Source organism: Dipodomys ordii, unplaced genomic scaffold (assembly GCF_000151885.1).
Source record: "Dipodomys ordii isolate 6190 unplaced genomic scaffold, Dord_2.0 Scaffold77, whole genome shotgun sequence".
NCBI classification, from domain to species: Eukaryota; Metazoa; Chordata; class Mammalia; order Rodentia; family Heteromyidae; genus Dipodomys; species Dipodomys ordii.
The window spans coordinates 1,052,397-1,068,939 of record NW_012267293.1 but is presented as its reverse complement, the minus strand read 5'-3'; the positions used below and the strand labels follow the sequence as shown (position 1 = coordinate 1,068,939).

General features: G+C 41.5%; 1 protein-coding gene across 10 annotated transcripts in view; it reads left to right on the top strand.

Annotated features, from left to right (window-relative positions):
- Mllt4 (myeloid/lymphoid or mixed-lineage leukemia; translocated to, 4) overlaps positions 1–16,543 on the top strand; it is a 96,671-nt gene that overhangs the window by 54,151 nt on the left and 25,977 nt on the right. For 6 of the 10 annotated variants that reach the window (XM_013024563.1, XM_013024564.1, XM_013024566.1 and 3 more), the window contains 3 exons: positions 773–876; positions 2,616–2,702; positions 8,192–8,284. In XM_013024563.1, the coding sequence (XP_012880017.1) occupies positions 773–876; positions 2,616–2,702; positions 8,192–8,284 (284 nt within the window). The remainder of the gene's footprint in view (positions 1–772; positions 877–2,615; positions 2,703–8,191; positions 8,285–16,543) is intronic. The other 4 variants (XM_013024570.1, XM_013024569.1, XM_013024567.1 and 1 more) reach the window with 1 other exon arrangement.

Sequence of the window (16,543 nt, the reverse complement as noted above, 5' to 3'; positions counted from 1 at the left end):
GCGCTGTGGCTCAAGTGGTAGAGTGCTAGCCTTGAGCTGAAGAGCTGAGGGACAGCGCCCAGGCCCAGAGTTCAGACCCCACGACGGACCCCCCCCCACCTCCAAAAAAAAAAAAAAGAGTCTTATGGATTTTTCTGCCCAGGCTGGCTTTGATTTACAATCCTCAGGTCTCAGTCTCTTAAGTAGGTAGGATTATAGATGAGAGCCACTGGCGCCGGGCTAAATACACCTTTTTCTATCTCTTTAAACCAAAGTAATGTTGTCCTAAGTGTTCTTCATTCTGTTCTTTTACAAAGTGGATATTTTGAATGCCATTGAAGGTCACCTAGTCTCCTAAATGTTACGAATGACATTGTGGCTCTCCTAATGCAGAGTAGTATATAGTCCTTTAAAGAGGTAGTTCCAGAGCAATTCAGTAATTTCTCACAGAAGAAAGAAAAAAGTTCTGTGGACACAGAAGGAAAGACCCAATTTACACTTCTCACCTTGGTTCTGAAATCCTGTTGGGTCAAAACAAACGTAATTTTAAATGTTTAGTAAATTTTCAGAAGTGACAAAAATAAATGTCATTAAGATACTAAATCATTGGCTTGGTATGATGGCACATGCATGTTATACCAGCATTTGAGAATCTGAACTAGGAAGATCATAAATGGTGAGTTCCTCAAGTGTGCAGTGGGAAAACAAGGCTCATGTATAGGTATATGTGGGCAGTTGAAAACCATGAGTTGAGTCACATGCCTTTTCATTTTGTAATTTGTTTTCTACCTAGGATTTTGCAGGTTAATTCCTCACATACGATCGCCAGGAACCTGGACGATATATTTTGAAGGTGCAGATTATGAGAGTCAAATTATACGTGAGAATACAGAACTGGCAAGTATTTTAAGAATGTTAGATGGGTTTGAATACAAAATAGATTCCTAATCACCTGAAAATTTAATGCAAATTCATTCTTTGCTTACACTGAAAACTGATGTGAAAGGAAAAATTTTAAGGTCATTTTTAAATAATTTGATTCAAACCTCTTAAGAGGATGATATATGTCTATATATATATATGTTCTTTCTGCCTACTCATGTCTATATAGTTTTAGGTCTAAACAAAAAGTACTTTTAAAAATGAAGAATACTTATGCTCACAGTTATGTCAACTTTCATATATATTGTCAGAATATTAATCTGTAGTCTTAACAGACTTAAGAAAATAATTTTGAAACAAAATCTTTTCTAGTCCTTTCTATTTTATCCTAAATGTTTATCAAGTTATTTGCTCATGTTTTGTGATACAGTGAGCCTACCTTCTGTGCAGATTTACTGCATGTATTTTTGCCAAGCATAGTCAAAACAATGATAAAGTCAAAAGATATTTCAAAAACAAATTTCCACATGAGAACTATACGGTACAGTTTGACACAAAGTTCTCTTTTAGTCCTGCATTATTTGTTTTTAGACTGTGAGTGGACTGAATGTTTCTCTGCCTTTAATTTTGTGAAAATCTGCCACCCAAAAAGTAAGGTAAAAGTTAATGTGCCCAATTTAAGTGATAAAATGAGCATTTTAGATCAGTGAAAACTGGACGTTATGGGAAGAATTAGTCAAGCATTCATAGCACAATTCTGAAATGTGTGCACCTTGAGCATTCTAGTTTTTCCTCACTTTCAGACATATACCTGAAGATACCAAGAGTCAGGTATTTGGTATGGTTACCATCTTGGGGAAAATTTTACTTGGTTTCACAAGTATTTCACAAGTATTATGTATACATAGTAGGATTTTATTTGTTGGTTTAAACTTAGGGTCTTTTGCATTCTAGGCAAGTACTCTACCAATTGAGCAATGCGCCCAGCCCAAGGATGCTTTTTTGTAGGTTAAATTCAAAGTAATTTATTTTGGTTTCTTAGCATAGTTTAGATTTGAGCATAAATTAGAGCCATGTTCAAAAATTGAATTGATATTTGTTCTTTTGCACCAAATATGTGATCACAGTTAATTCCTAATAAACCATATTGCTGACATTTTTAAATTGATCTCTGTAGCTATTTTCAGCCAAATCTGAAATAACAGCACCTACTTCTTACCAGGTTTACTAGAAAAACAAGTACTTTCTTAGAATCACTGATTCTCCATCTTCCTAATGTATCAAATTGCTCAGGAGGCAGATTTAAAATTGGTTTTGATTTTGGAAAAAAAAAGAATATCTAATTTATTGTCCTCCAAGTAAGTAGTCTTATAGGCCTGCTTACTTGCCTTCTAAAAAACTGTCTGTATAATTACCACATTTTCCGACTTTTCCTATATTTGGTTTGTAAATATAAAACTATACATATAGTGAGAACGTTTCTTACTAAAGTTACATTGCATTTCCCTCCAAATACTACACAAATTACTATCTGATGAAGAATTTACATATTTAATTACGTAAGCTCCGCTTCTCCAGACTTTTAATATGATGGGTGACTTTATTTCCATAGATACCACCATCATGAAGAGTACAAAGTTGTGGGTGTCTTTTACTCATTCTCTTTTCCATTTAAAATGCAGTCGACTAACTTTGTACCTACATGGAAATAACTTCATTATGCCCAGAAAGTAACCTCTGTGTTCATTCTTTAGGCTCAGCCTCTGAGGAAGGAACCAGAAATCATCACTGTGACCCTGAAAAAGCAGAATGGAATGGGCCTGAGCATCGTGGCAGCAAAGGTAGGGACAGTGAGCCCTGGAGGATGTGCCTACCCCGAGCCAAGCCAGCAAGGGTTAGGGCTGCTGTGCAGGTGCTCTGTTCCCTGCGTGGAGAGCGAGTGTTCAGTTCTGCTTCTGGGGAAAGAAATGCGCTGCATAAAGGAAACCACAACACCACTGGAGTTGACTGATTGATGAGCTCCTGGGCTGTGTGTTACCTTGAGACCCAGCAGTCTCAAAGAAGCTATGTTAAAGGCAAGAGTTGTCAGCACAGTAGGGGAAGGATCATAGCTCTGTCACCTCGCCACAGCAGATGTCAGAGCTTACAGCCTTGAGTGCAAGTAAGGGACATGGGAGCCCAAGCAGGTTTCAAGCTCTTATCTCTAGGCATTCCTTTCTAGAGGATGACTGCATATCATTCTGCTCCACTACCCTCCTATAACCCTTAGAACCTGAGCCCCTTCACCCATTACTGTGTGGCAGATCGTTTTCTGTCAGCTATAGGAAACTAATATTGTCACTTAAAGCTTCTTTCAGCAAGTTGGGACTGTAGCGTGAAGTTTGCTTCTATTGTTCTTCAGCCTGGAGACATAGATATTTTCATTGGAGTGTGATTTTTTTAAGCTAATCTTAATGACTAACATTTTAATCAACTATGCTAATACTTGGCTTAAAGTAATACTTTAGCAGCTATCTAAGGAATATATGGCTAGCAAACACTGTTTAGCAATACGAAAAAACCTTCTGAATTCCACATTGCTGATGTATTCTGAGAAATATGCTTAAATTGAATTATCTCTAGAGTTTTAAAGTCAGGTATGTATGTATCAGAATTGTATTGTTATGCATATGAATTAGAAATAAAGAGACTGTCATTCGACACCATTTCCATTGCTTTGGAACCTGCAGTGGTTAAGGTTGTACTAATAAGTAAGCCCCTCCTCCCTTCTGATTTATAAACTTTCCATTTCACATGAGGCCTGGGGGCAGCATGAAGTCAACATTGCATGAAATGTATGCGAGGTGAAGAGCTTGCCATAGTCTAGAGTCATGGCTCTTAAAACTAGAAGCAGGTAGCAAGCACCCAGGCCTTCTTCATATGAGATGCTTGTGTATTGTTCCTGTTCTTGGAATCCACCTGAGACTGAGGTCAGAGGATAGCCAGTTCAAGACTGGCCTGGGCTGTATAGGTACATCCATTCTCAAAGAAAAGTAAAAACAATATCATTTTTAAAAACACCCTAGTATTCTGCTCTGCCAGGATTTCCCTGTTAGCTCATATTTCCTGTCATTGTCCCAGAATCAGAGCAGGTCCCTTTTTACTTTCCGTTCTTTACATAATGAATTCCATTGTTAAGATTTTACTCTCTTTCCCTGTTAGTCATCTCTGTAGCATTTTCTCTCTACCATCTCCACTTCCTAATCCAGTCCATGCTGTGTAGTAGAGAGAATTATTTGTTGACAAAATTGAATAAGATTTTTCTTTAATTTTAAAGAATGGGCATTTTCTGTCACGTATTTTTGAAGTTTACTATAATAAATTGTCTATATATTAAAATAACACTGTTAGATATGAGGAAAATTTTATTCATACCAAGATCCAGTAGAAATTCCATGACAGTTTAACATTTGAATGATTTTGAATCATAGGATGTGGGTGGTAGGCAGACATGGGTCATCTTGGAAGAAATGGCATTTTAGCTAATGCCTGAAATATAAATACCTAGAGAGAAGGCGTGAGAGAAATGTGTGATGGAGAGAGAGTCAGCACAGGCAGGTTGCATGCCCTGTTTACACAGCTACTGTCAGAGCTCTGGGTGGACATGTGGACAAGCCTGCACTTCCTTGTGTCTGCACTTGAGAGAAAATGACAGAGGAGACGGTGATGACACTGACATTGGGGAAGCTTCCTCTGGGCCCATCCCGAGCAAGAGTCCGGGACTGTGGACAAGCTCTTTGCAGGATGAACTTGTGTGTCCGTCATCTAGGAAGTTCCAAGTCATGTGGAGTCACCTGTGACAGGCACTGGATAGATGAGAGCCTCCTATCCTCCCCAGGCCAGATTTCTGCTTGTCCCTGTCATCCTGATCACAGGCCACACTTCATATGACCCAGAAGTATGAAAAGAAAGTGTCAGCATGGCATTAGTTTTCCTGTTTGCCTATAAAATCAGTGTCTATTTTCAGGAGGGAATATATGTGGTGCATGTGTGTGTGTGTGTGTGTGCATATGTATGTATGATGAATATGTATGATACATGTACATGCACACATACACACATGTGTATCCACACCTATCAGGATCAATTCCATGCACTCCAGTAGATAGACATGGAGGACTTAATTCTGGGTATATAGCTCAATAGTAGAACATCACCTAACACACACAAGGCTCTGGAGTTGATCCTCATTACTGCGAGGAATAGCAAAACAGCTTTAGATTCTATACTTCCTATTATGTATATAGTCCTTCTGCAAATCACTGTTTTGCTTTGCTTTTTAAGTCTCTCAGTCCAAAACAACTTTCTTTGTATATATTCAGGTCTGCTTTCTGGTTTCTGGTCTGGTGTACTGACACACAAGAAGCCTCATTTCTTTACATTGCAGAGGGAGGAGGGAACTTGGGCTTCACTCAGACTCCTTGTCTTCTCCTGTGTCCTCTGGTTGTTCTTCTACTTGTTGACCTCTGTCCTTGTTGGGCTAGGACAGAAAGCCAAGCTTAAACAGCCAGCCTTTGTTCACTCATGTGAAGGTGTAGGCTAGAGAAAAGGGCATTGCCCCTACGCTCTGTTTTCCCCAGGGTATTCCAGGCTGAGATAATGAACAGGTGGCAGGTGGAGAAACCTGTCACTGTAAGGAGCCCTGCTTGAAAGCTGGGCGTGGGGGCGGGGGAGTGGAAGAGGCACCTGGCTGAGGTGCACACCTTCTGCTAGAGAGCCTCAGTGGTGGCACCCCAGTCCTGGGGTGGTGTGCTCCTGAACTGCTTGTACCTGGCATCTCCCTGCGTGTGCCCTGTGCTGTTGCATGGTTGTGGCACACCGGGTGGTAGCCCTGCATTTGGTCACTTGTACCCCAGCCTCAGCTGTCACTCCTCTAGGTACCACTTGTTTGTAAGCAAGGAGGCCTGTTAAGGAAAACAGCCCTCTGTACCTGCTTTGTAGAACAAAGCTGTGTCATGGATGAAATGATGAAATCCTTGCTCCTACTCAGCTGTAATAGGAGGATATAGTAGGTGTTGAGGTGGCGCAAGTACTGATCTTCATCAGCCTCACAGAATCTTGAGGAATCTGCAATGCTATGCAGACCAGGTTCCTTACATTGTTATGAATAGTTAAATAAATGTAAATAAGAAAGTAGTAGCTAATTGATAAAACAATATTTACTCAAGAAGAGATTGGAATGTTCATTGTGTGCAAAGTAGAGTGTGATTCTTCACTTTTCAATCTTTAGTTTTTTTTGCTTGTTTCCTATATAAAGAAAGGTATTCCAAAAGATTCGTAGAAGAGATTTGAACAGCGGTGTTAACGGTGTTCGTAACTGTAACACAGTTAGATCATAGAATTGTGATAATAGAGTTTGGTAAGAACAGAGTTAAATAGACACAAGGCTAGAGAAGAAGTTTTTTCCAACCAGATGTGATATGCAGTCTTTTCAGGACCCACCATTCTCCAACTTCTGAGGTAATCTTTCCCCCTCCCATCTCTCCCTCAACAGTCTACTTATTACAGCCCCTCTGGAAAGAAAGGGACCAGGACTGCTGATCCTGGGTGCTCCCCAAAGCATCGACGGAAGGAGCCTGAGCAGGAGGCACGGCCTCCTCCTCTTCTCCTGAAGTTAGATAGCTTTCACTTTGTTCTTGTTTGGCCTCTCCAAATCTTTTCCACACTAATAGTGTACATAAACTTAAAGCTAGAAGTGGTAAAGAGCTTATGAAAAGAGAGCAGTCCTAAGATAGTTACTTTTTCAGCTTAAAAAATAGGTTTAGTAAGACGAAGCATAGGTTTAATACTCATGAAGTCTTTACCTAGCAAAATGTGTTGTTCTGCCAAGAGTATCTGTAATCCTAGTTAGCTGCTTCATCAGTACATACTTCTTGATCACTTGAGAGATAAGGCAGAAAAAAAAAGGAGTGAGGAATGGCATTGTAGATCATTGTTTATGCAGGGATTCTTGAATGTCGAGTGTGGAAACTGCAGTGGCGTCATCAGGGAAGGCGAGGCGGATGACACAGTGTTGAGCTGAGCTTGAAGGACAAGTTGGGCTTGCCAGGTTAAAGATGGCAGATTGGAACTCTCAGAAGTGAAGCCATGTAAAGACTCTAAGCCCAGCCTGGTGTGAGTGCAGGCAGTGAAGGCAACCATGTTTGAAGGAGTTGAGAAGCCTTGGGAATAGACCAGACAGCAGTTGGCCAGTGTTCTCTTTTTCTGTTGTTGTTGGTCATGGAGCTTGAACTCAGGTTGGGCACTGTCTCTGAGCTCTTTGTTCAAGGCAAGTGCTCTACCACTTTGAGCCACAGCACCACTTGTGTTTTTCTGATGGTTAATTGGAATCTTAGGGACTTTCCTGCCCAGGCAGGCTTTGAACCACGATCCTCAGATCTCAGCCCCCTGAGTAGCTAGGATTACAGGCATGAGCTAGCAGCTCTGTAAGTATGCAGCACTTGGCAGGTTTGTGTCCATACTGTGCAGGCAACCATAGGACAGTTAGTGAGGATTAAGCATGGCTATTGTCCAATACATTTCATTCGTAAGAACATGTGAGGTTACTGATGGCCCCTGAGTTAGAGCCTTGTGGAAGGTGAGACTCGACAGAGCTGTGCATTTTATTGTATGTGAAAGGCAGCCTGTGAGTGTTCAAATGCGGCATGATGAAGTTCAGATGGCTCCCCTCTGTGGAGTATGGCTGACAGCCTTTCAGCAGCACTCACTTTCCAGGTGAGAGAGAGGGCTGGTGGCACAGGTGGCTGAGGCCCGCTGTGGCAGGCATGTCATGCTGCTGGGCCTACCCCACTCCAGTTTGGACCTCTGAGAAGCCATATTTCCTCTTGAAGCTTAATGAAGGACTGACAAGTTCTAACATTGCGGTCAGTGCTGATAGTTGGGTTAATGAATTCAACACCATGGTATATATACAAGGGAACTAAGGAAATGAACCCTGATTCTGTCTTGAGTAGAGGGTATATGGAGGTGTCACTGATGTCTGGACCTCTGGAGACGGAATCTGCAGAGGGGCAGGGGTGGGCTCCTTACACTTGAGATAGAGGGAGTTCCTCTTGGACAAGTGGGCATGTTTTCTGGCAGAACATTGGATAGTGGAGCTCAGAAGGTTAGAGACAGAGAAAAGTTCTGGTGCTGACATACGGTGCTGTAAAAGAAATAATAATAGTCTGTTAAGTGGATAGTGTGCCTTTTTCAGATATGAAATACTATATTAATTAGCCTGTTCTTGAAATGAGACAGATGAATGGTCACTGTTTTGTCCAATTACTTAATGTAGCTCATTTTCCTCCAGCGTATTTGTCACGTCTGTGATACTGAAGGAAGGCCCAGCAAAAGAAAGCAAGAGTTACCTCACGTGTGCACCCTGCAGGACAGCATGGTGCAGGTGAGAGGGGCATGGGTCCTCACAGGTGGTAGTAATGGCGCTGACTTACCTTTGAGATGGCTGGTGCATTTTCAGTGCAGGGTAGGTCACTGTTAGGACTGCCAGCCTTGCCTTCTGCTATGTCACGTAGAGGATACTCTTGGTGCCTGGGCGCTACCGGCATGCTGCACCTCTCAGATACTGTCTCTTCCAGGTACCTCTGCAGGCCTGTTTCCTTCCCTTGAAGGCTGGTGCTGGTTGTGGTTATCTCATGTATTAAGAAAGGAGCTCTGGGAAGCACTCAGTCTTGGTCCTGGGTCACACACACAGCAGCAGTGGCTGTCTGTGTCCTTGTGGGTCTCATTTCCTTTCAGCCCTGTTTGTTTTCCTGTCAGCTGGTACGCCTTCCTATGTCTGTGTGCTTCTGCTATTTGTTCTGGGCTTGTGTCCAGTGTGGGCCTTTTCTCTTTTTTAATTGGCATAGAGCTTGGCTGCTGTAACCCTGAACTGTTTTGATGGTAATTCCCCGCCTTGATTTCTACATGGTGGTTGATTTTGATGAAGTCCAGATGATCTGTGTACAGTGTCGGCATGCAGTTTTCTTGCTGAAGCATTGGTTTTTGGGAATTCAGCATGCTGCTTCTTACTCATCTGCCGGACAACATGATGCTTCCTGTTTAATTTGGGCTTTAAAAATATAAACAATTCCCTTTTTATTTTTCTAGCTCTTTTTTAAAGCTTTATAAAGTACAAAGTGATTAAAGAGTTGACTCATTGCGTAAGTCTGAAAGTTGCGTTGGTTCTAGCTCATGTCGATAAATGCTGTACAGTGTCCTAGCTTCCAGCTCAGCAATGTGGTGATCCTGGGCCAGCTGTGTTGGCTGCTGTTGAAAACTGAGAGGACTAGACGACTTTTTCATCTCAAGACACTGTTGTAGTCCTAGGGATGGAAATGTGGTTCTCTGTGGTTGGAAGGACAGCATCGGTGGTGAGTTTCCTCAGGTCGCTGTCCTCCATGTTCTTTGCAAACTGATGTTTGAAGAAGGCTTCTCTTCCCACAGCTACTTGTTTAAACTTGCTAATGATTAACTTGTTCTTGCAGAACCATTTAACCAGAGCTTATAATTACGCACCCAAATAGTTGTTGTTCTCTCCATTTATGTTGTAAATTCTTAAGTTTCATAAAAATATAAAGCATATGTAAAATTCTGCAATTTATAGTATGGTGAAAATTGCTTTAAATATTGGTAAGTGTTGCTGTGTAATTGGCCAAGGAGGCTCAAGTAATTTTTTGGCTATGTTAGGTAGTTTTACTGTGGGTGTTCTCTCATACTGATTTTATTTTAAGCACACATAGAAGCTGTTCGTAAAAAGTACTAGGAATATTTTACTATTTTATCCGAGAATGAATGTCTAATTAGAACCTTAAGATGTTATAGCTTTTAATCTAAATACTGATTTTTAATTTTGAATCTAAGCTTAAACCAAAAGATTCCTGTGCTTTATAATATAGGCAGTATTTATAGTGTTTATTCTTACCATTTGAAAGTCTAATTCTTAAGCATGCTGTAATTAGTCCTTTGAAAAGGACTGGAGACCTCCTCACTGTTGTTCTTTTATAGCCTTATTACACTGTATCGGAAAGACTTGGCCAAAGAAAGAGAGGCAGGATGTTCCGGTTCCTTTGAAAAACAGTGGGGAAAAAAGCCCACCACGGTGGCAGGCAGGCAGGCGGCTTCTGGGAAGAGCCAGGAAGGTCTTTCTCTGGCTATACAAAGTGACACAGTGTCCATAGTGGCTCTTACTTACAAATTTGGAACAGTATTTTATATTTTGTCCCAAAGGCAAAATAGCAAATTATATAAAAGACAATTCTTTCACTGGTTTTAGGATTGTGGCCTAAGTGCTGATTTCTTGCATTGAGACACTAACTCCCATTGCACTATTAAAATACATAATCATACGGTAAGTTGTTAGTCTTGTGAGTGGTTGGGAGGAGAGCATTTGGTGGTGAGTTTCCTCAGGTCTCTATCCCCCCATGTTCCTTGCAAGCTGATCTTGGTAAAAGGCTTCTCCTGCCACTCACTACCTGTCACTCAAAGAGCATGACGCCCCACCCCAGCCCCTCTTCAGGCAGCAGGGCTAGGGCTTCCGAAAAGCCCCACACATGCAGTACTTAAGTGACCCTCTGTGGGTCTCTCCCAACTGTGAGAATCTTAGGAAAGCTTTGCACATTTCTACCTTGTGAAATTAACGTTCCCTAAGGTTGCACATAGCTTTCAGGGTTTATGAACCGCCCGCAAGATTCTGTGGGCCCAATTCCAGAACATCCTGTCTAGTTCGTTTCCTTCATTCTGTGAAGAGAGGAAGATGGAAGATGAGGCGCATTTGTTTTGTATGCAATGAGAAAGGTAAAGGAACAGAGCTGGAGTGGAGGTTGGCTCATGGAAATCAAGCTCAGTTCCTTCATTTACAATACTGTCTGTTAGGATAACTTACTTGGAGGTTCCAAGGGAGAATTCACGAAAAATTTGAATTATTAAATACTTCAGAATGTTTTTTAAATCCTAGTTTGGACTTTGGTGGTTTGTCTGGCTGGAAATAAAGTGGTAGACACCCTGTGAGAAGGGCAGGTGAGTGCAGCCGTGCACTGCATGTGCCTGGGGTGTCAGTGTTCCTGGTCTTGTCAGCACACAATCACTCCATTGTTGGCAGCTGGGGAGTCCAGGCTGGGCCTCTACCTGAGAACAATAGGACCGAGCCTGTGCTGTTTGGCAGGCACATTTCCCTCCTGTTCCTTGTGTGTGTGTGTTTTTATTGTGTTTAATGATGTTTTTATGCCATTACTCATACGTACACCCACATACGCTTGGGTTTGATGCCGGGATGTCTGGAGCTCCTGGAGACTGTGTCTCCTCGCGTGTGAGGGAGACAGACCTGTACCCTTAGAGGCTTCTGGAAGGGTTGTGAGGAGAGTCGAGAGCAAGCTGTGGGGTAGCTCTGCTCCTCCTCCCTCCATCACCTTCTCATCAAGCCTCGGACCACAAAATCGGTGCGTGTCTTTAAGTGGGGGTTGAGTGGGGGCGGTGGATGCACTGTATAGCTAGGAAGTTCCTTCTCAGTTCTGGCATTTTGTTGGTTTGTCTTGTCTCTTTCTAACTTCATACTGGTAAAATTTAGATGTTTGTTCTCTCCTCCCTCCATAATCCAAACATTTTCCTACCCTCCTTACTCTCTCAAAGGGAAGAAACCTCTCCACAAGGTTCATTTTAAGGTTGGGATATTGAGCTGACAGGCTGCAGCCTCTGCTCAGTGTCGCCTGTTAGTGCCTGTTGGTGCCCGTTGGTGTCAGTCTCCGTGTTCCTAGGGGGCAATGAGTGCTGCTGCTGCTGCGGTACCGCATCATGTTATCCTCCTCAAGTGATTTAGAAGGAAAATGTGTGTGTGTGGTTTGCTTCCACCCTGGGGCTTGAACTCAGGGCCTGGGCCCTGTCCCTGAGCTTTTGTGCTCAAGGCTAGCACCCTGCCACTCAAGCCACAGCACCACTTCCAGTTTTCTGGTGGTTAATTGGAGATGAGTCTCGTGGACTTTCCAGCCTGGGCTAGCTTTGAACTGTGTTCCTCAGCTCTCAGCTTCCTGTGTAGCTAGGTTTGATTATAGGCACCTGCCTGCTTCTGATGTTTTTGAAGTGAGAAAGTATTGTCTGTGATATTTAAGTTGGTTTAAGTACATTCCAAATTTATATTTAGCAGAATTCGTCATTCCTGATGCCCTTGGAAATATTTGTATAACTGCTTTCTAAAAACTCCCTTTATTTTTGAAAGGAGCTGGCTTGTTCAGTGAGAACTGGGCAGTCCTAATTGATTTTTGCTATTCCTTTAAGTTTACAAATAATTAAAATAAAACCTAATTGTGTGTTTTTAAATATAGCATGTTTAGGGACTTTGAAGCAAATAGTTATATATTTATTATGGCCTATTCTCAATTTCAATGGTTCTGTGTTTTTTCATAGTTAAAATCAGTGTGATGTGAGCGTGTATATATCATAGTAAGCTCTTGTTGGGTGGTTGTCTGCGTAATTCTGATTAGTTATCATGTGTGGTTCCTAGTAAACTCTAAGACTGAGGATGTTTCTGTTTTAGAGTAGCTGCTCAATAGAACAACAATGTGAGGCACACAGGTAATTTTAAAGTTTTCTGCTAGCTACCTTAAAAAAAACCAAGTGAAATTGATTTTTATACTATGTGTTATTCAATATCCTCAATGTTACTTTAGTATATAGTCAGTATAAACATTATTAATAAGATATTTTACCACACTGTGTCTTTGAAATCTGGCTGTTAGGAGATTTCATTTCGTGCTTGCACTATTTCAGGTACTCGGTAGCCACAGTTGACTAGGTGTCTGCTGTGTGGGGCAGCCTTATCGTCCTTCCATTTCACCAGGACCCTTGCACCTATACAGCCTGAAGATGTAGCCTTGACGGGCTTCCGGGTCCTATTTTCCTTCTTACCTAGGGAAGGGATAAAATTATAATGAGCTCTGTGTGTGTGTGTGTGTGTGTGTGTGTGTGTGCGTGTGTGCGCGCGCGCATGCGTACAGATGCATATCTGCATGTGTGTGAAGTATGAGCTAATAGGGCTAATTTTAGTTTCATCTTATGAGGCTGGGTTTTATTGTACATTGTTAATTATAAGTAACAAAGTGGTTTTCTATTTCTCTAGTAAGTTTTACAGAGTTTTTTAAATTCTGGGTTAGCACCCATTATCATTTCTTTAAAAAATTAAAAAAAAAAAAAGAAAGTTCACTACCCTTTCTGTTCAGATGGAGTGTGCTGGTGTTGAGAGCTCCGGATAACTCAGGAATTGCTATGGCTAAGCAGGCTAGGCACCTGCCTGTCCAGTAGCTGACCAATCCCAGTGGGATTCAGGATGAACGGGAGCTTCCTGTACACAGTGTGGCCAAGCTGGTAGAATGGATATCCTGCAGTTGGACAAAGGTTGTGTTTAAGAGTGAAAGTAGCCAGATTTACTTGATGGATATGGTTAGAAATTCTTTAGGGCTTTTCGTCTCCAGGTACTCTTGTATAATTTTGCTTTTCTAAAATAATTACTAGTAGAGTTGTAACTTTTCCATATAACAATTGTACTGACAACTTTTTACAGTCAGTTGTGGCTGTGAGCTGCGCATGAAGTATGCTTAGGCAGGACTCACGTGGCAGAGGTAGAAGGAAGAAGGGCCTTGTTGTGGTGGAGCTAGGCAGCCAGGTGTTCACGGAGCAGGCGTGTGCATGCAAAGAAGGGAGGGCAGCAGGGAAGGCAGCCTGCTCTTAGAATGTGGGTGAGGCAGTCCACGGCAGAAAACAACCCCTGGGTAAGTAGGGCAGGGTGTGAATGCATTTGGAAGATCCAAAGTATCCAAAGAGAAGTTGGTACTGGATCTAGTTACTTTACTTGCTAATAATCTGTCTTCTCATCTTCTTCTTCTAAGAGTTAAAAAAAACATAAACTCAATAATGCTTTTCTTGTAATAAGAATTGATAACTTTCCTAGACTCCAGTGGATTATTAGAGACCCCAAGGGCTCTAATAAATAATCATGAGTACTTATTTCCTCAGAACTTCGGTTTGTAACAAGCAGATTACTTATGCACTCAATTTCCTTAGATTTAAAAAGAAGGAATTATAACCTAGGAGTCCAATGAATTCCTGTCACAAAAAATAAAATACTATTTCTTAAATCCTGTGTGTTTTTCATTGTCCATTACTGAAGTAAAGGGGTTCAGTGTCCCTTCCTGAAAAAGGTATGTTTGGTGCCATGGTCTCAAATGCCTAGTGTGTCTAACTTTGTAAAGAAGACATTTTCACAAAAGTATATTGCTTAGTCATATATAATATGGGCACATACTATTTACTTTGGGGGGGGCAGTCCTAGAGCTTGAACGTAGGGCTTGGGTGCCATTCCTGAGCTTTTTTGCTCAAGGCTAGTGCACTACCTACCACTTGAGCTTAAATTGTGTCTAGCTTCCTGCTCAGACTGGTGTGTCTAGGCCAATATCTGCCTCTTCCCCCGGCCCCCGTCTGTACTGGTCCTGGGATGAACTCAGGGCTTGGGCACTGTCCTTGAGCTTTTTTGCTCAAGACTAGCATTCTTATCACACTTGAACCACAGTTCTACTTCTGGCCTTTTGGTAGTTAATTGGAGATAAGAGTCTATGGACTTTTCCTGCCTGGGCTGCCTTCAGAAGCAGGACCTTAGATGTTTGCTTCTGTGAATAGGGTTACAAACTTGAGCCACTAGCTCTTGACCCACACCCTATTTCTCTTTTGGACTGCACACTGTAAACAGGACAACAGGCCTGTGCCTGTAGGCCCAGCTGTGAGTTGTGAAGGGATCTTAGGCGCTTTTCTGCCAGGGCCAGCTTCAAACCACAGTTCTCTGGTCTCAGCGTCCAGGTAGCTAGGGTTACACATTGATACCCTGCAGTGCCTAAGCTCCTAAGTCTGAAATAAGGCACTTATTAGGTTGCAGTTTACTGTAAGGCAGCTTAATTGGAAGCTACCATGGAGAGGACAGAATACCCAGTATTCCAGAAGTTACATCCTATAATTGTATAAGTAGCCCATAATACAGGGTGTCGTAACTGCCTGACCCAGGGAAACAAAGTTCTATAGGCACTCCAGTGAGAAAGAGATGTCCTCCTTTCCTCCTCTGAGAGAGCACACGGGGTCAGGTAAGTAAGTATTGTGACAGTGAGAGGATTTGGCAGCTCTCAGTGAGATTAACCGCAGTGTGGGGGGGGCGGGGTCTGTACTGGAACTTGGGCTTCACAGCTGGAGTGTGTTGTCCAGGAGGTGACGGCATTTTATAGGCAGCAAGCTGCTGCTACTCAGCTTTGTTTTGGAGAAAGGTTCCCGAGACAGGTTGGACTTGGGGAGATGAGCAGATCTGTCAGTGGAGGAGCTTTCCTATTTGCCAGAATGTCTCCAAAGACAGGTAACAGACAGTGCATTACTCTTACATGTTCAGGAGATTTGAGAGAGAAAACAATTCTGTTTTGCCTTGTAAGCACTATTAACGAGGTTCCCAGGTGATCAAAGTATGTTAAATGCATATATGAAATAACATCCTAAAACCATTATTGTATGCTGGTAAAAAATTTCATACTTTTTTCCAAAATGAGGTATATAATAGATGGTTTTATAGCCGTGAACTAGTCATGTACTGTGTGCTAGTCTTCCATTCTCTGGATGCCTACCACATACGTGTCTTCTGTCCCCAACCCTAGCTTCCCATCCCAGGGAAAAGGGTGTCAGGCCTTAAAAGTGAACTTTGTAAACTTAAGAGTTGTTAATAGGTTAAAGGGGGAAAATGTGAACAAGTTGCAAGGGAAAATAAAGTCTTTCCAAGATACCATAAAATTTTACTTTAATAAGTCATTTGTTGCTACCATTATACATCTCATTTTTTGAAACCGTCTTCCAATTTTTCTTGAATGATGCAGTGTTTCATAACTTACTCATATATGGATCTCCCTTTGTTGTGATTTAAAAATGTATATACACAACTGTTGGCGTTGTGCATATGATTGCTTCTTTTAAAGTTCTGATAAGTGATCTAAAGGTGATTTTTTTGTTATGGTTGTAAAGTAGAATATTGATGATTTCATAATTATGGTATCTAAATCTCACAGAATTTTATTTTATAACAATTCTATGTGGATGGAGCTTTGCTTTAATATTTAGCTAGGGTATGAATTACAGTGGACTGCTTTCTGCGTGGTTCTCTTAGTCCTGTGCCCCCCTTATTGTTAATAAGAAGAAGTTCTTCTCTTATTTCTTCTATTTTACTGTGTGCATGCAAGGGCATAAGGATAAAGTTAATTTCTGTCCCAAGTCTATTGTTTAACTGATGTTAGGGGTAACTGGGTTTTTAAAAGGGTATTTGTTCTTTGAAATTTACCATAAAGTAGAAATATCCTATTAGTTTAGAAACTAATTTTATTGTTTGTTGTTGGTTTTTTTTTTAACCAGGAAGAGTGTTAATTCTACAAATACCATTTTTCAAGCTCTGTTTTTATATGAAGATAAGACCTAGGACTTTGTCACAGATATCTGTGTACATGGGCTGGCTTTCTTGCACATTGCATTTCTTATTGTGCTCTCAGTGTTCTTACTTTTTTTGTGTGTGAAAATACTGTACAGAGGGGTTACAATTACATGGGCAAGATAATGAGTACATTTCTTATCAAGCATTGTAGCCTCCTCCTTTGTTTCCCCT